At 45.9% G+C, this 22682-nt stretch overlaps 1 protein-coding gene across 1 annotated transcript in view; it reads right to left on the reverse strand.

Annotated features, from left to right (window-relative positions):
* DNAAF9 (dynein axonemal assembly factor 9) overlaps positions 1-22682 on the reverse strand; it is a 119739-nt gene that overhangs the window by 19598 nt on the left and 77459 nt on the right. Inside the window, exons 21-28 of the mRNA XM_081832284.1 lie at positions 18962-19065; positions 13836-13982; positions 12662-12750; positions 11923-12024; positions 11534-11651; positions 9757-9845; positions 8291-8449; positions 2057-2223 (exon numbers count right to left, since the gene is read on the reverse strand). Of these exons, the coding sequence (XP_081688410.1) occupies positions 2057-2223; positions 8291-8449; positions 9757-9845; positions 11534-11651; positions 11923-12024; positions 12662-12750; positions 13836-13982; positions 18962-19065 (975 nt within the window). The remainder of the gene's footprint in view (positions 1-2056; positions 2224-8290; positions 8450-9756; positions 9846-11533; positions 11652-11922; positions 12025-12661; positions 12751-13835; positions 13983-18961; positions 19066-22682) is intronic.

Here is a 22682-nt window from a genome sequence, read left to right on the forward strand (position 1 = left end):
TCTAATGGATTTTATATGCAAAATCTAAAAATATCAACTTGGGACTCAAATAGGAAGGGAGCTCTTTCACATGAAGGTTGAAGGGTAGATCAATCAGTTCCCAGGAGATACAAGTAATACGGACTAGCCAGAAAGATCACATGATTACAGACCTGGGAGACATTCCACTGGGCTAAAGGGACAGGAAGTCAAATAGCTCTGTGAAGGGACAAGGTAGTGCTTGAAACTCTCCCCAGTGAGGAGAGCTCTGATGATGAAACAGATACTTCCAGACACCACTGGGGCAGTGTGAACTGGGAAACCCACTCAAGAAGCAATTTTCAAATGTGAATAGAGTTATAAAACTGATCATGCAAATAATTAATATCTCTTTGAAGAACCTATTCTAAGGAAATTATCTGAAATTTGAGAAATTCATATGGATAAAGATTTTCCTACAGCATTATTTATAATAGTGAAAAGCTGGAGACAACATATGTGACTAACAGCGGGGAAACTGTTAAGATAAGCATGTCCAGGCGCCTAGGTAGCTCAGTTGGTTAAGCGTCTGCCTTCAGCTCAGGTCATGATCCCAGGGTCCTGGGATCGAGTCCCATGTTGGGCTCCTTGCTCCGCAAGGAGTCTGCTTCTCCCTCTGCCGCTCCCCCAACTCATTCTCTCACTCTCGCTCTCTCTCTCAAATAAATAAATAAAATCTTAAAAAAAAAGAAAAATTCTTTAAAAAAAAAAAAGCATGTCCATCCACACACATAATGACTTTATAATTAATCAAAATGCAATTACCACTGTGATATTAGAACAAATATATGTTAAGTTACATAATATGTTTATATGTTAATCTAAGAAGGATATAAAATTATATGTATACCATAACTGTAAAAAAATGGAGATAAAAAAGGCAAGGTATTCACAAAAATGATAAGTTACATTGAGTTAGTGATTATGGGTAAATTATTATTATTTTTTTTAAGATTTTATCTATTTATTTATTTGAGAGAGAGAGAGAGCGTGCATGAGCAAGGCGGAGGGGCAGAGGGAGAGGGAGAAGCAGACTCCCCGCCGAGCAGGGAGCCCAACGCGGTACTCGATTCCAGGACCCTGAGATCACAACCCGAGCTGAAGGCAGACACCCAACCAACTGAGCCGCCCCAGATTATGGGTAAATTATTACCCAATTTTCTTTCTTTTTTTTTTTTTTAAGATTTATTTCTTTATTTGAGAGAGATGAGAGCATGTGCACATGATTGTGTTGAGGAGCAGAGGGAGAGAATCTTTCAAGCAGACTCCCCCAAGCAGGGCTGGATCTCATGACCCTGAGATCAGGACCTGAGCTAAAACCAAGAGGCAGACGCTCAACTGACTGTGTCACCCAGGCACCCCAATTATTACCCAATTTTCCTTGTTGCTGTTATATTACTTCCAAAGTTTAAAAAAACCAAAGTTCACCTATTAGTAATGAGAATGAATGTCATTAACTGAGGTAAGACAGTGTTAAGATGGTTTAACCATTGGGGCACCTGGGTGGCTCAGTCAGCTGAGCGGCCAACTCCTGGTTTCGATTCAGGTCGTGATCTCATGGGTTGTGGAATCAAGCCCTGCGCTGGGCTCCCCGCTCACTAGAGAGCCTGCTCGACATTCTCTCTCCCTCTGTCCTTCTGCCTGCTCACACACACACACATACACACTCTCTCTCAAATAAATAAATCAGAAAAAAAAAAGGCTTAACTATATGAAAAATTATCTATGAGATACTCTAAGTACCTGGAAAACAAAGCACCTCCCCTATGGGAAAAGAAAAGGCTGTCATGGGCATTCTTTCTTTCGGGGAGAAGCTGTTTCAAGTCCCACTGCCCTAGATGGACAACTTTTCAGTACACAAAGAAAAGTGTTGAGAGGCTTCGGTCTATACGTGTCTTCTGAGAACCTAGCACTAATCAAGCAACAATTGAGCATTCATTATATGTAAGGTAGATTAATGCATTCCAAAAGACAAACACACATAATCATGTGTCTCCTTCCGGTGGGTGGAAGAAAATCGCTTTCTATACATTTAAACCCACCACATCCTGTGGGCGGCAGAGGATCTGAAGCATGTACCTGTGCTCCATGTAGCAGCTCAGGGGCTCCACGCACACCGTGATGGCACCAATGGTGAAGGAGGACTTGACCTTTGAGTCTGGATGGGTCTGCAGGGCCTGGACGACATCAATAACATCTGTGTAGCTGGGAGAAAAAAGAGAAAGATTAGCTTACTGACTGGGGCCGCAGAATGCTGAGGGGCTGAGCGAGCAAGGGTGGAAAGAAAACCACAAGGAGGAGCCTGTGACTGGGTTCATTGGGGTCACCCCACTTAATGATTTAGAGCCCCTCCCTGCATTCCACAAGGTTTCTGCATCCCCAAACCTCATTAGTACTCCTAACTGTGCAAGAGTGAATGGAAGAATCCCCCACCACTTCTAGGAGTAAAGGGACGCCTGCAGATGACCCTGGCGCTCTAAGGGTGGGACTTGGTGTCCTTAGGCCTGTTTTCCAATCATTTTAGGAGCTCTTGGGTTGGTTTATTTCCTTTAATAGCTTTTTCTCTCCTTCTGCCTCACAGAACATGCAGACAGGAGAGAAACAGGGAGCACCCCTCTAGGTCAGCAGATACATGTCAAACCCCACCTGCATTTCTATTTCCTGCCTGGAACTCCCTCCAAACTCCAGACTTCCAGAGCCAATTTCAAGGAAATGGAACGAAAATCCTAAAATCTGTATGGAGCTAATTTAGTATTTTCAGTTAGAACTTAACATGTTCATGATTCAATTTCCCATGCCTGTTCCTCCCAAGGCCTTGTCCTTCTCAGCAGAGGGGACTCCATTCGTTCAGCTGCTAGGCCAAAAAATTTGTTTGGAGTCGTCACTGACTGAACTTTTTCTCAATTTTCAAAATATAACTAGAATAAGATTGCTGCTCACATTCTCCCACTACTCTGGATCCTTACTGTTACCATCTCTTGCAGACTACCCCACAGCCTCCTCACTGGCCTCCCTGCTTCTGTCCCTGCCCCTGCCCAACCTGTTTTCAACAGAGAAGACAGAGAGATCGTGCTAAGTCACTGAGTCAGTGGCTTCCATCCCACTCAGCGTCAAAGCTTTTAAAGCCCTTACAACAGCCCCCACAGCTGTCTATGATCTGACTTCTATACGGGAGGAGTTTCTCCTCCTACTATTCCTTCCCTTACTTGACTCCGTCTAAGCACTGTGACCTCCTGGCTCTTCCCTGAACATGCCAGGCATATTTCCACCCTGGCACTCCCTGTCCTCTCTCCTGTGATGCTGTGTTCCTCAAATGTCTGCCAGGCTTGCTCCCTTCAGTTCTCTGCTCAAATGGCATCTTTTTTTTTTTTTTTTTTTAAAGATTTTATTTATTTATTTGACAGAGAGATAGCGAGAGCAGGAACACAAGCAGGGGGAGTGGGAGAGGGAGAAACAGGCTTCCCGCGGAGCAGGGAGCCCGATGTGGGGCTCGATCCCAGGACCCTGGGATCATGACCTGAGCCGAAGGCAGACGCTTAACGACTGAGCCACCCAGGCGCCCCTCAAATGGCATCTTGAGAGAGGTATCCTGTGACTTCCTGCAGCCTATGTGATATAGCAACCCTCCTTCTGCACAACCTGCCCCCGCCCCAATTCTTCCCTATGGCACTGAACATCAGCTACATACACTGTATTTTCTCATTTATTTGTTTATAGTGTGTCTCTGCAGTAATAATGTAAAGTGGTTGTTGAATGGTATAATCTGTGGCGCCTAAGCAGGACAGATGAATGAACTGGATGTCCAATCCTGGGTATACTCATGGCCACTCCAAGAAGGGGCCTCCACTCTTTACCTTGTAGAGAACATTTTCCCAACTGACCCAGCCTATCACCAAAAGGTCAGTTCCTACAGGAGGGAAGGCAAAATCTGAAGGCAGCCTTGCTGATCATATGGGCCTGGGCTCTTGGGAAGCTAGTGGTGGTGCCTGCGGGGATAGGTACAGCCTGCCTGAGCCACTTCCTGAGTTCCTACAAATAACTCACCTGCAAAACAGCCCTTAGCTTTATCCGGGACTACATTATTCACACCCCCACCCCTAGGTCTGCCTCAGTCTGACCAACTAGCAGTGCTTCAATCAAGAATAGGGTGTGCCCGGTTCTAGAGCTCCCCCATGAGGGCCTGGCAGCCAGAGAGCTGTAAAGTGAGCCCACTGCTCCCTGGTTTCTCCCCCTGCCTGGGCACGTGTGTGTATTGCCACATGGGGTTCTTTCTCCTGGTTCTGCAATGTCTGGTTAGGCCTGGATGCAGGAGAACCACCCACACTGCCTGCAGTGCCAGGCCTCATGCGTACTTGTTAAGCGGGACTGACTGAAGCTTATATACTACTCCAAATCTCTTTGTGGTCATGTTTACCAGATTTAACTCTCCTGGTTAAGCGCCCCAGCCTTGCTCCTAAGCATTAGCTTTCCCCCTCTTCTAAACATAAAGTTTGGAAGCTTTTTATTTTCCATGTTTGGTATGAGCCTAGAGACTCATTTCTTAGGACCAAAAAGAACTGAAAGATTTACCAATCCTGCAGATTTTGGTCATTTTAATACCATGGGTTATCCTTTAGAGAGAGTGGCTAGAGAATTCCCGGGTTTTCAGAGCATTCCATTCAATGGAGAAAGGTTGGAGTGAAAATAGGCCCCAAAGTCCTTGGTGAGACCAGTACATCTGGGCACTGCAACCAGGAACTGCTGTGGCAAGGGAAGAGGCTCTTGGTGTCCCTCACTGTACTTGCTGGGACAGGGAGGCTGCTAGACCCTCCCTCCATCCCCAGCCCTTGCCCTATAATCATCCTGGCCAGGGCCTCCGAACAGGAGGAAGCAGGCCTCACTACAGAAGGAAGCACACTGCTCCAGCTACCAGAGTTTGTACTTGACCACTTTGGCTAAACTGCCTCGAATGCATGATGAAGGCAAAAAAACCTGGCTTTTCATGTTTGCCTCTTGTCAGTTCTCTCTTTATTAAAAATAAAAGCAAAACAACAAAACAAAACAAAACCCCTGCAGGACTTTAACTTTCTTTCTTTTTAAACAACAGATATCCTATTCAAGTGTCCTTTGGCCTCTGTTTTATGTTTGCAATTTAAGCCTACAATTTGGGCATGTGTTTTAGATTAATTCAACTTTTGTTTTGAGAGAGACTTTGTTTATAAATATTTTAAATAATCTAAAGAATGATTTTACAATATTCTGGAGTATAAAGAAATACAATCCCTCAAATTCCTTAAAATTAATATTTTAAAATACAGATTTCCCCAGTTTTATGTATGTGTGTGTGTGCGTGTGTGTGTTTAAGTTCCAAACAATTCTGTCACCTGTGTAGGTTTCTATATCCATCCCACAGTCAAGGCACTGAACAGTTCCAACACCACCAGGATGCCTTGTGCTGCCTTTTTATAACCACGCCCACCTTCCTCCTGCCTCCCACTCCCATCCCTAACTCCAGGCAATCACCATTCTGTCCTCTATTTCTAAAATTTTATCATTTAAAAATACATTGATTTTATTTATTTTTTATTTTTTTAAATATATATATATTTTTTAAATATATATTTTTTAAGATTTTATTTATTTATTTAACAAAGAGAGACACAGTGAGAGAGGAAACACAAGCAGGGGGAGCGGGAGAGGGAGAAACAGGCTCTCTGCTGAGCAGGGAGCCTGATGTGGGGCTCAATCCCAGGACCCTGGGATCATGACCTGAGCCGAAGGCAGACGCTTGATGACTGAGCCACCCAGGTGCCCCAAAAATATATTGATTTTAAAAACAACAACTCCACTGGATATCAAAGCTCAACATCACTGCTCCACTGCTGCAGTAAGCCAAATGGAACCAGGCCACTCTAGGGGCAAAAGAAAACTCTGCCTTATATCACAGCATTCCTCCAAGAATCCTATAAATGAAGATAAAAGCCACATTCAGGAAATACAATTCTCAATTTGAGAAGCCACTGGAGTCTCCCTTTACCGACAACCTCTCAATACTGGGCTCAAAGGTCCAGCCCCAAGGAGATCTGGTCATGCAAAAAGGAGGCTGCCATGAGCTCTCTGCTGAGCCTCAAGGAGAATGGGCCCAGCTTGTAAGAGCAGTGTCTTAGCGAGAGCCATAGCATTTAGTTGGTATTTCCACTTGAATCCTTCGGGAAGTCTGAGGTCCCTAGCATCCCAGGACTGTGACTGGGCAAAGGCTGGGTCTGAGTACAACTCAGACTGGGCTAGCTATACACTGTCACTGCAATCCAGAGCAGCCAGGGCAGCTGACACATTTGCAGATGAGCATTGTCAGAGACAAGGGGTTAATGATGCTCTCTCAAGTGACGGAAGATGGCAATGCCCTACACAATGTCAAACTGCTGAATTTGACTCCAGGTCCACATCCCCAATGACTCTCAACTTCGGCAGGGGCCAATCTATTCCTTTGACCATTAGAAGCAATGGAAAACCCAAAATGGGCGCCTGGGTGGCTCATTTCATTGAGTGTCTGACTCTTTTTTTTTTTTTTTTTAAGATTTTATTTATTTATTTAACAGAGAGAGACAGCAAGAGAGGGACACAAGCAGGGGGAGTGGGAGAGGGAGAAGCAGGCTTCCTGCCAAGCAGGGAGCCCGATGCGGGGCTCGATCCCACGACCCTAGGATCATGACCTGAGCCGAAGGCAGACACTTAATGACTGAGCCACCCAGGCGCCCCTGAGTGTCTGACTCTTGATTTTAGCCCAGGTCTTGATCTCAGGGTTGTGAGTTCAAGCCCTGCGTTGGGCTCTGGGCTGGGCATGGAGCCTACTTAAGAAAACAACAACACACACACAAGTGGTTTCAAGCCTAGACTCTTGCTCTGTGGCTTCCATGACCTCAGCCCACAAGCAGGACAAAAGGTCTGAAGGAAGGGAAGCCCAGGGTAGGTGTGAGAACAAGGCCTGAAGGAGAGGAACGATGTCCTGGTGGGCTGGTGGGGTGCACAGTCCTGCCCGCCTCCAGCCTAAGGACCACCAGCCTGGCTTTTCTAAACTTCTCACCATCCACCCAGGAGACTCAACAGGGCTTTGGATCTGGGCCTACTCTTTACTGGAAACAATTAGCCAATTGCACATAGTAATTATTATGAGCACAGAAAATATAGCATAGCATAAAAGCACTTTGTGAGAACTGCCAAAAGCTTCTGTATTACCAGCCATCGTGAAGACCACAGCCTGTGTTTTCCTGACCTGGCATGTTCTCCTCTGGGCTGGAGGGTAGTGGGCCTGCACAGAGCTCCTCTCTGGAAGGCCTTAGAATGGGTCAAGGTAAGCTCCTTGAAGCCTGGGTCCCTGAAGCAGTAGTATTCACTCTGTCAAATCTGTCCTCTGAGGGAGCTCCCTGCCCAGCTGGACTATTTATGCTCCCCACAGAGGGTCCCAGGAAACCTTCCTGGACCAGCCATCCTGGGGATGGTGGGGCTCAAGACTGCAGAGTGTGGAGGCTGTCTCTGCAACTCCACATGAGGAAGGACTGAAACAAATGGCAAAGGAAGAGGCTTAGGGATCACTATTGTTACAAGAATTATCAAAGAATCTTGCCCAGAAAATCTCTTCCCTAATTCTCTACCTTTTGGGGATACCATGATACTGAAACCAAACTTAGTTTTTTGTTTTTTTTTTAATTTGACAGAGAGAGACAGTGAGAGAGGGAACACAAGCAGGGGGAGTGGGAGAGGGAGAAGCAGGCTCCCCACTGAGCAGGGAGCCTGATGTGGGGCTTGATCCCAAGACCCTGGGATCACGACCCGAGCCGAAGGCAGATGCTTAATGATTGAGCCACCCAGGCGCCCCATCCAAACTTAATTTTTATTTAATTTAATTTTTTTTGGCGGGGGGAGGGTTGAGGGAGAGGAAGAGAGAGAATCTTAAGCAGGCTCCATGCCCAGTGTGGAGCCCGATGCAGGGCTTGATCTCACAACCCTGAGGTCATGACCTGAGATGAAATCAAGAGTCAGACGGCTTAACTAACTGAGCCACCCAGGTGCTCTGAAACCAAACAGAAAACTTGTGTGCAAGCTACAGCAGCCACTCTGGGCCACGAGATAGCAACCAGAGTCCTTGCTTGTTTAAGGCCTCTCTGGGTAGTGCAGACTCTGCTCATGAACATGTGGAGGTCGTTCTGTGCCCCAGGCTAGCCACATACAAAATAACAGTAATGGCAAGGTCATCACCATACCCCACTGTCCCCAGAAGACTTCTAGTACTCACCCTTGCAACACCACCAGCAGTCGGGTCTTTTTGCGGATGTAGGCTGACTGGCGGGCAGAGCGGTTCTGCTGAGCCTCCAGGACACTGGAAAGGTATCTTTGGAAGTGGGCAGCATGAAAACATTCGGAGCTATCCATGATTTGGCGGTATACCATCCACCTGGAAATGGCAAGTATAATCTCAGCCTGGGGGCCACCTGATGGCCTGGCCCCACAGACTCAGCCAGTGGATCCAAATGTGACTGACCAGTACTCCCCACAGACATTCTGCCCAGTGACCCTGGACAGGAGAAAGCAATCCTGGCATCACAGAAACAGGCGGAGAGCACTGGGTGGGGAGCTCCATATCCTGAAACCACTATCACTGGAACTTTTGATAGGAAATGCCTTGCCACAGGGAAAAAGGTCAGGTAAGCACATGACCATCAGTCAGACTTTGGAGTTGAGAAAGACTCCTTCTGAACAGGCAGTCATTTCCTGAAGGATCATCCAGTAAAATGGTTTCAGTCTGGTGCTCAGTAAAACTCTTGCTAAGTGAGCAGGGTGAAGAATTCAGACTAGTTCTACAACAAAAGCAATGGATACGAGGGAGGAACTGGCTAGCCACTTAGTACTTAGAAGAGGCCCAATATTTCCCTAGCATGTCTCTAAAACCTGTCCAACCTCCCAAATCTCCCTGAACTCCCAGACTTCTAGGCGATTTCCACCTTCTCCATTCCCTATGGCCTCCTGCAAGATGCCTTACTTTGAGGTAGACTAGCTAGATATTAAATGTCTGTTCAGTTAGCCAGGGTTGTTTAGTAATCTCCTAGCCATATGAACGTAATGGATGAATGATTTCCCCAATTTCCCCTAAGCCGACATGTCCCAGCTGCACTGGAACTGACGCAGTCCCCTTGTGGTCAAGGATGGATCACATCTACCAGTTCCCAAGTTCTAACTACTCTGGTCCTGAATGGCCCTGCTGACGGGGCATACTCCCAGGCCTTTGCCTGTGCTGGTTCTGCTGCTACAGTGCTCATCCCCAGAATTCCAAAGGTTCACTCCTCATTTCCTCAGGCCTCTGCTGAAATGTCCCCTTCTCAGTGAGGTCTTCCCTGAGCACCCAATTTAAAACTGCAATCCTTCCCCCAGCTCAAACTCCCTACACCCTTCTCTACTTTGTTTTCTCCATAGCACTTTTCACTAGCTAATATACTACTTTATCTGGTTAATCGTATTCCCAAACTAGAATGTAAGCTCCACAAGGGCAGAGACTTTCTAGTCTGTTTTGTTCATCTGTCACCCACACTTAGAACAGTGCCTGGCACACAGGAAGTGCTCAGTACAAACGTGTTAAATGGATGGATGGCTACCGTGCTGATACCAATCACACCAAAGGCCAGTACATGCTGAAGGTCTCCCAGTGCCTATGGGGCCCAGGCACAGAATCCCTTTCCCCAAAGCAAAGGCGGCAGCCATACTAACCTGCCATATTCCTTATGCAGAGTGACCAGAAAAGCACAGAGCTCGCTAGCATGACAGCCTGGGAGGCCAGTTACAATGCTGATAATTACCTACATGAAAGAAAAGTCATGTGGGTTTGTCATCCAACTGGGAGATGGCGTTGTGTAAAAGGTTAAGAGAACTGACTTCTGGAGCCAGGTTCTGTGGGTCTGAACCTCAGCACCAGCACTCACCTAGCTATGTGACCTTGGGCTAACAACAACCTATCCTGCAGGGTGGATGTGATGATTAACTGAGTTAATATATGTGTGTGTTAATATATAAGTGCTTAGAACAGTGTGTGGCACATAGCAAACACCATATAAAATGTAGTGTTACTAATACAATTTCCATGGAGCAGGTCTGACTAGATCAGTTAAAATACAACGGAAAACACTGGGCAGAAAGGAGGTCTGAGACAAAATGTCATGGGCTAAAAAACTGGTGTGGTAAGTAAGCTCAGCGAAGGAGAGGAGTGGCATGGGGATATTTCCGCCTGGCTTCCCAATCCGTCCAAACTGCATGGCCTGAGCTAAGGAAACAAACGGGGTGTAGGAAGCACTCCTGAGTCTTGACTAGGAGAAGAGGAGCAGGCTGAACTGTCCTAGCCGTAGCACACAATCAAATGAAAACAGGGCCCTCTGCAGGTATGTATTCCGAAACAACTTGAAGAAATCCCCTGACAGAGCAGGGGTCGAGCAGGGGAGGAAAGGAACCAGGTAATCGCTGAATGGTACTGATGTAAATGACATAGCATGTGTTTCCTTTCACAATACACAAGACTCACCAGGAAGAGGCCTGGTCACAGATAACTTAGACTAAAGCTCAGCTTGGTGGCACTTATCACTTGAGCAGGTTACATCAGCAGAGGGAACCCTCCTCTTTTCTGGGAACCAGTTCTCCTTCCTCCCCTCTGACCAGGCCCCTACCCTGTATCCCTTTCTGCTCCTGCACGCAGTACTCCATGTAACTTTTTGTTTATCCTCCTCCTCACCTTGGTTCCTATTCCTCATCGCCCAGGCCCCTGCCTCTCAAATCACAGCACATGTGCTTATAGCCAGACACCTTCTTACTTTAAGGCCTGTCCTATAGCAGCCTTTTAATAAAATACAAGAGGTAGGCATTTTCATTTTTAAACTCTTGCCTAAGGGAAAATCAAGGCTTCTAATTGCTTAGTGCTCCTATTATCTTTTGCAGCTGAGCATCTTCTAGGTTTGCATATAAATAATGCCCTGAACGTATTATGACATTTGGTTCTGAAGAAATGGTGGGAGGGGTAATGAGGAGGGGCATGTGAGATGGGAGCGGATTAAAATCTACTCTTGGGAAGACAAGGTTTATAAAGTATCACCTTACCCTGGTGATGCCAGCAAGGCCCAACTAATAAGGCCCTTCCTCTTATTAAGCTCAATGTGTAACCCACTGCCAGGTGAGGCCTGGTCACAGACAGAAAGAGCTGATGGCACGAGAGCACTGAGCGAGAATTTGAAAGACACAGAGAAGCCAGGGGAGGCATGGCAAGCGGCCAGGGCTTTATGGCTGCTGTGGGGCTTGGCTGGGGTCGCTGCAGATGCCTGTACACACTCACTACATAGAGCAGGTTTCATGCGTATTATTCTATCAGTATCCTAGGAGGTGGAGAGTCTTATGAAAGGGACTCTGCTTGAGCTCTTTTTGTTAACGGACACAGAAGATCCAAGGGCAGCCTATCGGGATTATCTTCCTGTGAATTCCCAGCATATTTGCTGAGCTGCTGTACCTTGTCATTTTCTACTCGGTAAGTAGGGTTGATTTCAGCTCGCTGCAGCAGGACAGGGAGGTGGGTCCTCATCACAGCCTCCTGACTAATGCTGCTGATGGCGAAATGCTGAAGAAACCTAGAAAAACAAAGACAATGCTATTATGTGACCATCACCAGCCTTGCCTGAATGTTCTCTTTCGCATGAGAAACTCATTTAGTTGCTAAAAAAGAAATCTCAGAGAGATTCACTCCACAGAATAAAATTGTACATGGTGTCACTACTACCTTTTACACTGATCCCTAAGAAGCTATGAAGAAAAAGGCGCTGAGAAAGGACCAACACTGAGGTTTCTGACATTTCAAAAGCTAGAACATTAAACATCTATAAACAGAAAACTGGAGCTCACCAGTCTAGCTCTGGAAGTTTGGCTGGGAGTAGCTTTAGAGGACTCTGTTTCTCCCCAGCAGAATGGCCCAGGACACTGAAGAGCTTCTGGGCACTGGAGTGTCTGGAATATCAAATGTTCATAGATTAGAACTCCATCTCCCTACAGCACACATACTTTACATAACTTGTTCTGATGCTTTCAAGCCAGAGTCCCGTGACACAGTCAACACTTCCAAAACAAGCATCTCACTGACTTGGAACACAATGCAGCATTAGTGTGTGAGGACGGGTGTGCCCACAGAGGAAGGTTCACCTGAAACCCTTGGTAATATTATGGGTTTCTGATTCTTTTTTTTTTTTTTTTTTAAAGATTTTTTATTTATTTATTTGAGACAGAGAGAATGAGAGACAGAGAGTATGAGAGGGAGGAGGGTCAGAGGGAGAAGCAGACTCCCCGCCGAGCAGGGAGCCCGATGCGGGACTCGATCCCGGGACTCCAGGATCATGACCCGAGCCGAAGGCAGTCGCCCAACCAACTGAGCCACCCAGGTGCCCTGGGTTTCTGATTCTTGGTGGATTTCATCTCTCTTGACTTCTAGTTCCCCAAGGGCACTGGCTACCTGCAAGGGAAGCGCTGAAATGACTGTACCGGCCCTTTCAGAAGCCAAGACCCCTGTGTTACGTAACGTAAGTTGTCCTGCAGAGAGAGCAGACACAGCTTCGGGAAACAAGCATAAACACTGAAGGCAGCCACTTACAATCTCTTTTGTTCCACAGATAATCCATCTTCCTGGATCACTTTTAAAGACAGCCCTGAGTTAGCCTGCTGTTGCCAGGGGGAGAAGACCTAAACAAAACAGAATTTGAGCAAAGAACACTTTAAACCCAACAACAGGATATGGAATCCACATGGGGATTTGATGGTTGTTGAAAATCTAGACTGTCAGTACAGAGAAACACCATCATAACAAACAAGTTTGTTTCAAAAATAGAGGCCTGCAGCAATTTTGTTCTGTATTTTTCAAAACTAGAATTTCTTTCTGGGTTCCTCTCCCAGGGACTCTGCTCCTTCAGAGGCCAGGAAGTATGGAGTAAGGTGTCAGGTAACACTGTTCTGGCAGCAGGGGCACGTTCTTCCCTGGGGACAGGACCAGAAGAAGGAGCGGTTCACGCAAGTCCTGCCTAGGGGCAGAGAAATGGCTGAAGAGAATGTAAAGGGCTCTCTCTCTGTGTTCCTGGGTTGAAAGGACAAGCACAAAGAGGTAGGGAGGACCAGCGGGCAGTAGGAGGGAGACATGGACTAGCCAGAGATGCCACTCTGCAGCCAGGCCAGCTCTTCTCTCTTCCATGTTCGGTCAATCTGCCCTGAGAGAGGGACAGTCTCCTCACAGGCTGCGGCAATCAGACCTTTCTGAACATTTCCACCAGTCATGAGGCTGGCCATGTGTTTAACTTTGGCTATTGCTTGGTCTCTAAGTGGGTTGTATAATTCTTGGTAAGCTCCCCCTCATGCAATCTATACCGAGTGCCTATAACATGCAGCCTGCCGGGTGGGACCATTCCCAAGGGGAGGGCCTGTGAACCATGGGAAGGGAGAGACTAGGGTGGGGTAGAGAGCTCTGATCCATTAGGTAGGGCCAAATAATTCAATAAAGTAGCTAAAAGAAAAATGAGTCTAATTAGGATTTAAAGGGACAAAGAAGATTTGTCTTAGCAGCTAAAAAGCCTTTTGTTCAGTTCCTTTAGGTTCTCATCTCTCAATGGCAAAAGCACCATTCCAGGAAGCAAGGGGATTAGAAGCAGCCACCTCCACCAGCGCTCCCAGCTCTGCCTCTCATCACCTCACTCTTAGCCCTGAGATGTGGCCTTACCATCTAAACTCCTAAGGAAAAAAAAGTAGTATTTGTTTTGCAGACTAATGATTGGTGTTACCTCTGAGTAAAATGCTTGGTATATCTTTGATTTGGGGAAAAGGGCAATCATCAGAAAATTGCTTGATCCATGGAAATGAATTGGGAGATGAGGAAGCAACGAGCTTTTGAAGTCTATCAGAAGGGCAGCAACAACACTTGTGGAATCCTAAAGAGAAAAAGATGGAGCATCAGTGAGAAAAGCCATTGGCATGACACTAGCCCTCACAATTATTGTCAGGACACATATGACGAATTTCACTGTAATTATTTTCACATTATGTGGTGTACTGGGGTCCAATGATAGATGTGCTTTTCCAATACCCAGTTAAGGGAGATATAGGAAGTATAAGGGTCTTTTCTCCTAAACTGAAAATGTCATCTTAAAATTCTTTCTATAGTATCAATCCCTAATCAGATATATGATTTTTAAAAAAAGATTTATTTATTTTAGCAGGGGGAGGGAAGAGGGAGAGAGAGAAATCTTAAGCCGACTCCCCACCAAGCACAGAGACCAATGTGGGGCTCAATTTCACAACCCTGAGATCATGACCGGAGCTGAAATCAAGACTTGGATGCCCAACTGACTGAGCCACCCAGGCGCCCCGATATACGATTCTTTTAAAAAGTTATCTCTATACCCAACATGGGGCTTGAACTCACGACCCCAGAATTGAGAGTCACATGCTCTACTGAGCGAGCCAGGCGACCCATGATTTGTAAATATTTTCTCCCATTTTGTGGGTTGTTTTTACTTTCTTGATACTGTATTTTGATGCACAGAAGTTTTCAATTTTGATGAAGTCCAATTTATATATTTTTTCTTTTGTTGTCTGTGTTTTTGGTGTTATAATCCAAGAAATCATTGCCTACTCCAAGGTCACGAGGACTTTACTCCTATGGGTTTTTTATTATTATTATTATTAACATATAATGTATTATTTGTTTCAGGGGTACAGGACTGTGATTCATCAGTCTTACAGAATTCAGAGTGCTCACCACAACACATACCCTCCTCAATGTCCATCACCCAGCCACCCCATCCCTTCCACCCCCCACAGCAGCCCTCAGTTTGTTTCCTGAGATTAAGAGTCTCTTATGGTTTGTCTCCCTCTCTGGTTTCGTCTTGTTTCATTTTTTCCTCTCTTTCCCTATGATGCTCTGCCTTGTTTCTTAAGTTCCGCATATCAGTGAGATCATATGATAATTGTCTTTCTCTGATTGACTTATTTTGTTTAGCATAATACCCTCCAGTTCCATCCACATCGTTGCAAATGGCTCCTATGTTTTCTTCTAAGAGTTTAATAGTGTTGGCTCTTACATTTAGGCCTATGCTCCATTTTGAATTAATTTTTTATATATGGCATAAAGTAAGGATCTAACCTCATTATTTTGCATGTGGATGTCTAATTTTCCCAGCACCATTTGTGGAAAAGACCTTTGAATGATCTTGGCACCCTTGTTAAAAATCATTTGGCTACATATGTGAAGGTTTATTTCTGGGCTATTTTATTTCACTGGTCTATGTATCTCACTTTATGCCAATACCACACTGTTGTTTAATTACTATAGCTTTGTAGTAAGTTTTGGAATCAGGAAGTGTGAGTTTTCCAACTCTGTTATTTTTTAAGATTATTTTGGCTACTTGGGGATACCCTAAGATTCATATGAATTTCAGGATGGGTTTTTCTACTTCTGTAAAAAATGTCATTGAATTTTGATAGGAATTGCATTGAATCTATAGACTGCTTTGGTAGAATTGTGGTCTTAACAATGTTAAGTCTTCCTATCCATGAACATGGGGTGTCTTCTCATTTATCTAGAACTTCTTTCATTTCTTTTTAATTTTTTTTTTTAAAGATTTTATTTATTTATTTGACAGAGACAGCGAGAGACGGAATCCAAGCAGGGGAAGTGGGAGAGGGAGAAGCAGGCTTCCCGCCTAGCAGGGAGCCGGATGTGGGGCTCGATCCCAGAACCCTGGGATCATGACCTGAGCCGAAGGTCAGGTCGCTTAACGACTGAGCCATCCAGGCGCCCCTCTTTCTAATTTTTAAATATTTTATTTATTTATTTATTTGTCAGAGAGAGAGACAGAGAGCACAAGCAGGGGGAGCGGCAGGCAAAGGGAGAAGCAGACTCCCTGTTGAGCAGGGAGCCCGACGCGGGACTCGATCCCAGGACCCTGGGATCATGACTTGAGCCAAAGGCAGACGCTGAACCAACTGAGCCACCCAGGCATCCCTGTACCTTGCTTTTAAAACTTAATTTACCATTAGCATCTACCAAGTTGCTACAAACAGTCTGTAAATGTTTTTTTTTTTTTTTTTTTAAATATTTTATTTATTTATTTGACAGAGAGAGTGAAAGAGCACAAGCAGGGGGAACGGTTGAGGGAGAGGGAGAAGCAGGTTCCCCGCCCAGCAGGGAGCCCGATGCGGGGCTCGATCCCAGGACCCTGGGATCATGACCTGAGCCGAAGGCAGACGCTTAACCATCTGAGCCACCCAGACTGCATCCCACTATCTTCTAAAGCCACCCTTATGGCTGGATATTCATACTATTTACATTTCTCCTTGTCAACAGGACCTTTTATTTACTTTTTGCCAATTTACTGTTATATATGGTAGTGTGAGGCTGTTTCTGATGTACTTCCATATATCCGTTAACTAACCTCATGTTAATAAAGACAGAGTTCTTCATAGAAAAGAAATATTAACTCATTTGTTTTAATCACCAAAAATGTTTTATCCAGTTTATCTTCTGCTTTTTAATAAATTCTCTTTGACTTTTTAGAGTTTCAAATTACAAATTAATCTGATAAATTTTATGCTATATCCAAACACTGGAATACTATTCAGCAATAAAAAGGAACAGACTTGGGCGCCTGGGTGGCTCAGATGGTTAAGCGTCTGCCTTCGGCTCAGGTCATGGTCCCGGAGTCCTGGGATCGAGTCCCGCATCGGGCTCCCCGCTCTGCGGGAAGTCTGCTTCTCCCTCTGCCTCTCTCTCTCTCATGAATAGAGTAAATAAAATCTTTAAAAAAAAAAAAAAAGGAACAGACTTTTCATATAAACGACATAGATGAATCTAAAAATCATTATACTGAGTGAAAAATGCCAGACTTAAAAGGGTATACAATGTATGATGTCCATTTGTATAACATTTTATTTTATTTAAAGATTTATTTATTTGGGGCGCCTGGGTGGCTCAGTCGTTAAGCATCTGCCTTCAGCTCAGGTCATGATCCCAGGACCCTGGGATTGAGCCCCGCGTCGGGCTCCCTGCTCCGCGGGAAGCCTGCTTCTCCCTCTCCCTCTCCCCCTGCTTGTGTTCCCTCTCTCGCTGCGTCTCTCTCTGTCAAATAAATAAATAAAATCTTAAAAAAAAAAAAGATTTATTTATTTGAGAGAGAGTATGCATGCAAGCAGGGGTGAGGGGCAGAGGGAGAGAGAGAGAAACCTGTAAGCAGATTCCCCGCTGATTGTGGAGCCCAACACAGGGCTCCACCCCAGGACCCTGAGATCATGACCTGAGCTGAAATCAAGAGTTGGACACTTAACTAAGCCACCCGAGGCACCCCCGTTTATATAACATTTTAGAACTGCAAACTGATTTACAGTGACAGAAAGCCAGAAGTGGAGGGAAAGAGGAACTGCAAAGGGCATTAGAAAACTTTAGGGGTGATGAAAGTTGTCTGTATCTTGATTGTGACAGTGGTTTCATGAGTGTATACATCTGTCAAAACTTTAAATGGATATAGTTAATTGTATTTAAAGTATACGTCAATAAATTAAATTGTTGGCAAAAATATTTAAAATCCTTAAGTGGTCAAATATGACAGACTTTTCCTTTAGAATTTCTTGTATCATTTCTAAGCTTACAAAGTTTTCCTGTCTCTGGAAAATTTTTTTTTGATTTTATTTATTTATTTGAGACAGAGAGAATGAGATACAGAGAGCATGAGAGGGAGGAGGGTCAGAGGGAGAAGCAGACTCCCTGCCGAGCAGGGAGCCTGATGCGGGACTCGATCCCGGGACTCCAGGATCATGACCTGAGCCGAAGGCAGTCGCTTAACCAACTGAGCCACCCAGGCGCCCTCTCTGGAAAATTTTTATATTCCTCTTTCTTCTTGTGAAACTTAAAAATATTTAAAATATTTAATCTATCAGAAGTTTATTTTGATTTTTGATATGAGGTAAGAATCCATTCCCCCCTGCCCCAAGTTAGCTAACTTATTGTCCCAGCACTTGAACAATTCATCTTTTCTTCCTTCATCAACGTTTTCATCTAATAACGCCATCCATTCTGTCTTGTTGGCCTGCTTGCCCTTTTGAACACCCTTTAAGGCAGCAGGTTCTATGTGGCAGAAAGAATTTTCTCTGAATTGTTCACAGAACTTATTTTCTGAGCCATCTGACCATACCACCTCACCTAGTCTCTGTCTTGACTCCCAAACAGGCTGGTTTTGAGGCTGAAACCAAACACAGTAGCGGGCCTGCCCTCCACTCTAGTGTCATACTGAGATGAGTTGTGCCGTGGCCAGGAGAAAAGCCTAGGGAGAACTCATAGCTGCCTTCTTCCTTGTAAGGGGAGCGGAAAGTGTTAAACAAACTGGTGAAGTTAAAGGGTGGTTCTGGGGTGTAACTTTCACAGAGGTGGAGGGGAAGTCTGGGTGTGTCAGGGGGTGGGGCTGAGCCCTCATGGGGAAAGTGAGACACTTCTCTTCTCTCTGGCTCACTTATAATTCTTTCTCACGCTAATGGATGAACAGAGCCCCATCAATGTTAGAGGAACAGCTTCTTTCCAGTTCTTAAGTGGGTGAGCCTTTGTGTCCCTGGGTGGGAGGGGGGCCATTTAAGGCCTTCTTCAGCCTACTTTCTGGTCCTCTTTGGGATGAGTTAATTGGGCATGGGTAGCCCTCCTGACCCAGAACTCTTTTCTAGCTAAGCCCTTTACGGAGCAGTGAGGTTGACAATTGGACAGGCCTCTCCATGAACTCCCTGCCTGCCTGCCTCAAGGGCAATGCTGGTTCCTGACATCCTGTCCCACGGTGGTGGAGCAGGGACAGGGAGTTATGTGGTTTTTGTCTCAGAAGTGTTGAGTATCCTTCTGAACATCAAAGCCATGGATTGATAAAACACCTACCCCATCATAGAAGGAAACGGCATTCATGTGATCCTTGGAAAGGACGATACTTCCGTGATGACGGTGAAAAAACAGAAGACCACTAGAGAAGAAGTGCACTTTCCCTGGAAGGAAAAGAGAGCTGGTCAGAGCTGGAGGGCTGGACCCTGGGGGCCAGATCCCAGTGTCCTTGCAGGTGCCAGGGGACACCACACTGGTAACTAGAGACTAGTACCTGTAATGCTTAAGTTACACAGTTTTTATGCTGAGTCCTGTGCTCTGGGGAAGCCAATGTACACTCCTGAAGCTTCAGAGATAAATGAGGCATCACAGTCTTTGCATAAGAATTAGAAAAAACCAAGTGAATAAGTTATCAGCTGCTAGGAGAGAGGCAAAATTCACATTCGCTTGTGGGTGTCTTCCAGGGAAACACACTGAAAAAGACTTTGGGTATGTCTGCTCCACCACTGAGTTTATAGATTCTTCTTTCTCCTATTTTGGCAGAAGCTGGCTTGGCTCTAAAGTTAGACTACCACATCCCTCACTAAAAGCCCAGCAAGGAGCACTAGGGTCTCAAGTAAAGGACTGATGAAGGGACCTAAGGGTCCCTGTGCCCAGCAAAGGAACATCTGAGTTAGATAATAGGGGATTCTATAGACACTAGAGGCCTGCTGCTCTACATTCACAAGAACAAGATGGGTGGGATGTGGACAATGGATGTGGCTTCCTCAGTTCAAGGATTCAGGTCCAAGGAGAGCTGCTGTTTCCTGGGCGGCCAAGGTCATACAGAATAGCTCATTATGGGCCCTAGGGGGCAGACCAAAGAAAGGATAGACACCTAAGGTGACAGGTGTTAAGACTGGGCTTGCTTTGGAGACTTAAATGAAACACCCAGAGTACCCATAAAACTGCCGGGTAAAGCTGCTCTCTGGAGCTGGTCCAAGCCATATCCTTTCTGTTCTTCTAATAGCCTTTCTTTCTTTGTTTTCACAACTGTAGAAGAGAGAAAGTACTTTTTGGAGTTCAAGGCACAAGCTTGGTAATACTGTTATCAATACCTAACTGTTAAGACAGAGGACAAGACAAAGACGACGGACTGATTCCTTAAGATGTAGCGCTAGGAAGTTAGCCCCAAAGCTCTGGAGATTGTAAGGACAAGAAGAGCAAAAGCCAAGGTGAGGAATTTTGGAGACTTCAAGTTGAAGTCTTCCTGAGGAGGTGGGGTTTCAGGAGGCAGAGAGGCCTAGTGTGTATGTGTGCTTGTGTGTACATGTTAATGGGGCATGGGAAGAAGTGGGGGAGGTGGAGGCAGCTTTTAGGTACAAGAGGAAGATTTGGAGCCTGAGTATCAATGGAAGAACTAGATGACCGGTCCTAGGGAAATAATGCTAACCTTAGCACATGGGGCAGCAGCAGCCCAGTTCAAGGCATCGAGGGTCAAGCCCTGTAAGCTTCACAGCCTCTAACAAGTAGAGCTCGACCTCCTTTGCACATAGCCTTGCCCTGTGGCCCTCTTGAGTAGAGGCTACCCACGACCCAGCCTCATCTTGTATCACACAGCCAAGGTTCCTCATGGCTGTTCCCAGACCATTCCCTTCCATGCTGGCACAATGCTTTCATTCCCTCAGAAACACAAGCCCTTTCTTCTCTTCACTGCTCACCTCTATGCCCTCCTAGTCATGCCACAACTTGTGCTCAGTCTTCTCTTCCACAGCCAAGCCGCCCATCTCTTCTGAGAGATTGGGGGATGGCCCACGCCCCATTCCGGGCTCACTACTCCTCAATCCCAATGCCACAGTAGTAAAACAGCACCCAGGACATCTCAACCTCTGAAATCTTTTGCTCCAGAACCTACTCTCAGACTACAGCATCCCATCAGCCTTTTAGCTATCTCACTCCCTGATCTCATCCTCTGACGTCACTGAGCCTTTGAAGCCTCAGTCCCCTACTTTTCCCCAATTGCTCAGAAATTGCTGACTTTCCTCTCACCCACATGCAGGGTGGATCTTCCGGGACAGGACATGCTTTAATCTTGGATTTGTCAGGGAAAGGGATGGAACAGATTCTGCTCAGTGTTTACTAACAACGCTAATTGCAGTGAAAACCCCTTATAGTTTTCTGCCTTCCCAACAATTTCAAGAGGTAATCTTCTTACCAGGCTGATGGGGGGACACAAGCTTAGAGAGATTTCTCTCAAAGTCACAGAACAACTTCCAGTGGAACCAGGTACAGAGCAGAGGTGTGTAGGGGGCGTCAAGGTGTTGTGGCATCGGGGCCCCTTCAGTTCTCACCTGGCTTCTTCCCCTTTGCCCTCTCCAAATGGCTAATCTGACGACTGCCTTCTCTGCTTCTTAGCCTCAAGAGGCCCACAGTGCGGTCTGCAGTCCCTGCTCTGCTGTCTTAGCTCCTCCACCAGCTCCCCCAGGGCCCAGCCAAGATGTTCAGCACTCTCCTCACACTATGACCTCATCAATTCCAGCCACAGGATAACTCTATCTACTGCTTATAGAAAAAAGAGGGGTCAAAAGGTACTAGGAGGTAAGAACTGCTCTCCTACTACTGCTTCCTATCTGTACCTTCCAGGTCCTTGGCTCACCCTCCACCTCTGTAGCTCTAACATGAAGCTTCTCAAAAGCAAGCGCAGTATCACTCAAAGGCCTCCTGGACAACATCCTTGCAAAGCTTCCAGAAAAGAGCACAGATGAGAGAGGTCAGCTCAATCATTTCCTCTCTCTCTATACTCTGAAGCCTCGAGACAAAATGGAAAAGAGGAAGACAGAAATTCACAATGCAGTGCTGGAAAAGCACTCATTATGGAGCCTGGCCCAGGGCAGGAACTCAGTAAATGGAAGCTGATTTTAGTTCTGGTGCAGAAAGGCTATCTTGGGTCGCAGCTACCCCTCAGCCTCGCTCTGGAAGCGGTAACTTTCCTTATCCTCAGAGCACACATGAAATAACTGAAGTGACTCACTGGGTGGTCCAGTGCCTGTTACCTGGTCTCTTAGATCCTAATCCACTTGAAGTGATGACACTTCCAGTATCTGCTCTGGATTCATGACTGTCAGACTTCGGTCTGAAGGGATATGCTTTTGCAGGGGTTTCTCAGTGACCACGGTAACCAACTCCTGAGGAGACCTCTTTGGCTCCTTGCCTTTTTTTTTTTAAGATTTTATTTATTTGAGAGAGAGAGAGAGTGAGAAAGAGCACAGCAGAGAGGGGCAGAGGGAAAGGGAGAAGCCGATTCCCCACTAAGCAGAGAGGCCGACATGGGGCTCGATCCCAGGACTCCAGGATCATGACCTGAGCTGAAGGCAGACCCTTAACCAACTGAGCCACCCTCCTTGGCCTCTTGTCTTACCCTGGTGCCCTTACTGAAAGGCCACTGTCATTCCTTCTCCATTCCGTGAGTCTAAAAACCCAAGGTAAGAGGAAGGTCCCCCTCACTACCCAAGAAGCAACAGGAGACCAAGGCATGGTTCTGTCTTTGATTGACCTCTGCCTCACCAGGAGTCCAAAAGAAGGGCAAAACAAGACACCAAGTGTCAATGAAGAATTTGGCTTTACCTCCTTCAGACACCTCCAATGGTCCAGCCTGTGTGAAGAGGGAACATTTATCTTTGCTGGGGAAATATGATGCAACGCGTGGATGATTTTCATTCTATGTGACAGTGTGTGAAATGTACACATATGGCTTAAAGAAAAAGAATAACAGGGCGCCTGGGTGGCTCAGTTGGTTAAGCGA

The sequence above is a fragment of the Leptonychotes weddellii genome, chromosome 10, assembly GCF_054177405.1.
Source record: "Leptonychotes weddellii isolate Sample4059 chromosome 10, ASM5417740v2, whole genome shotgun sequence".
Taxonomy (NCBI): domain Eukaryota; kingdom Metazoa; phylum Chordata; class Mammalia; order Carnivora; family Phocidae; genus Leptonychotes; species Leptonychotes weddellii.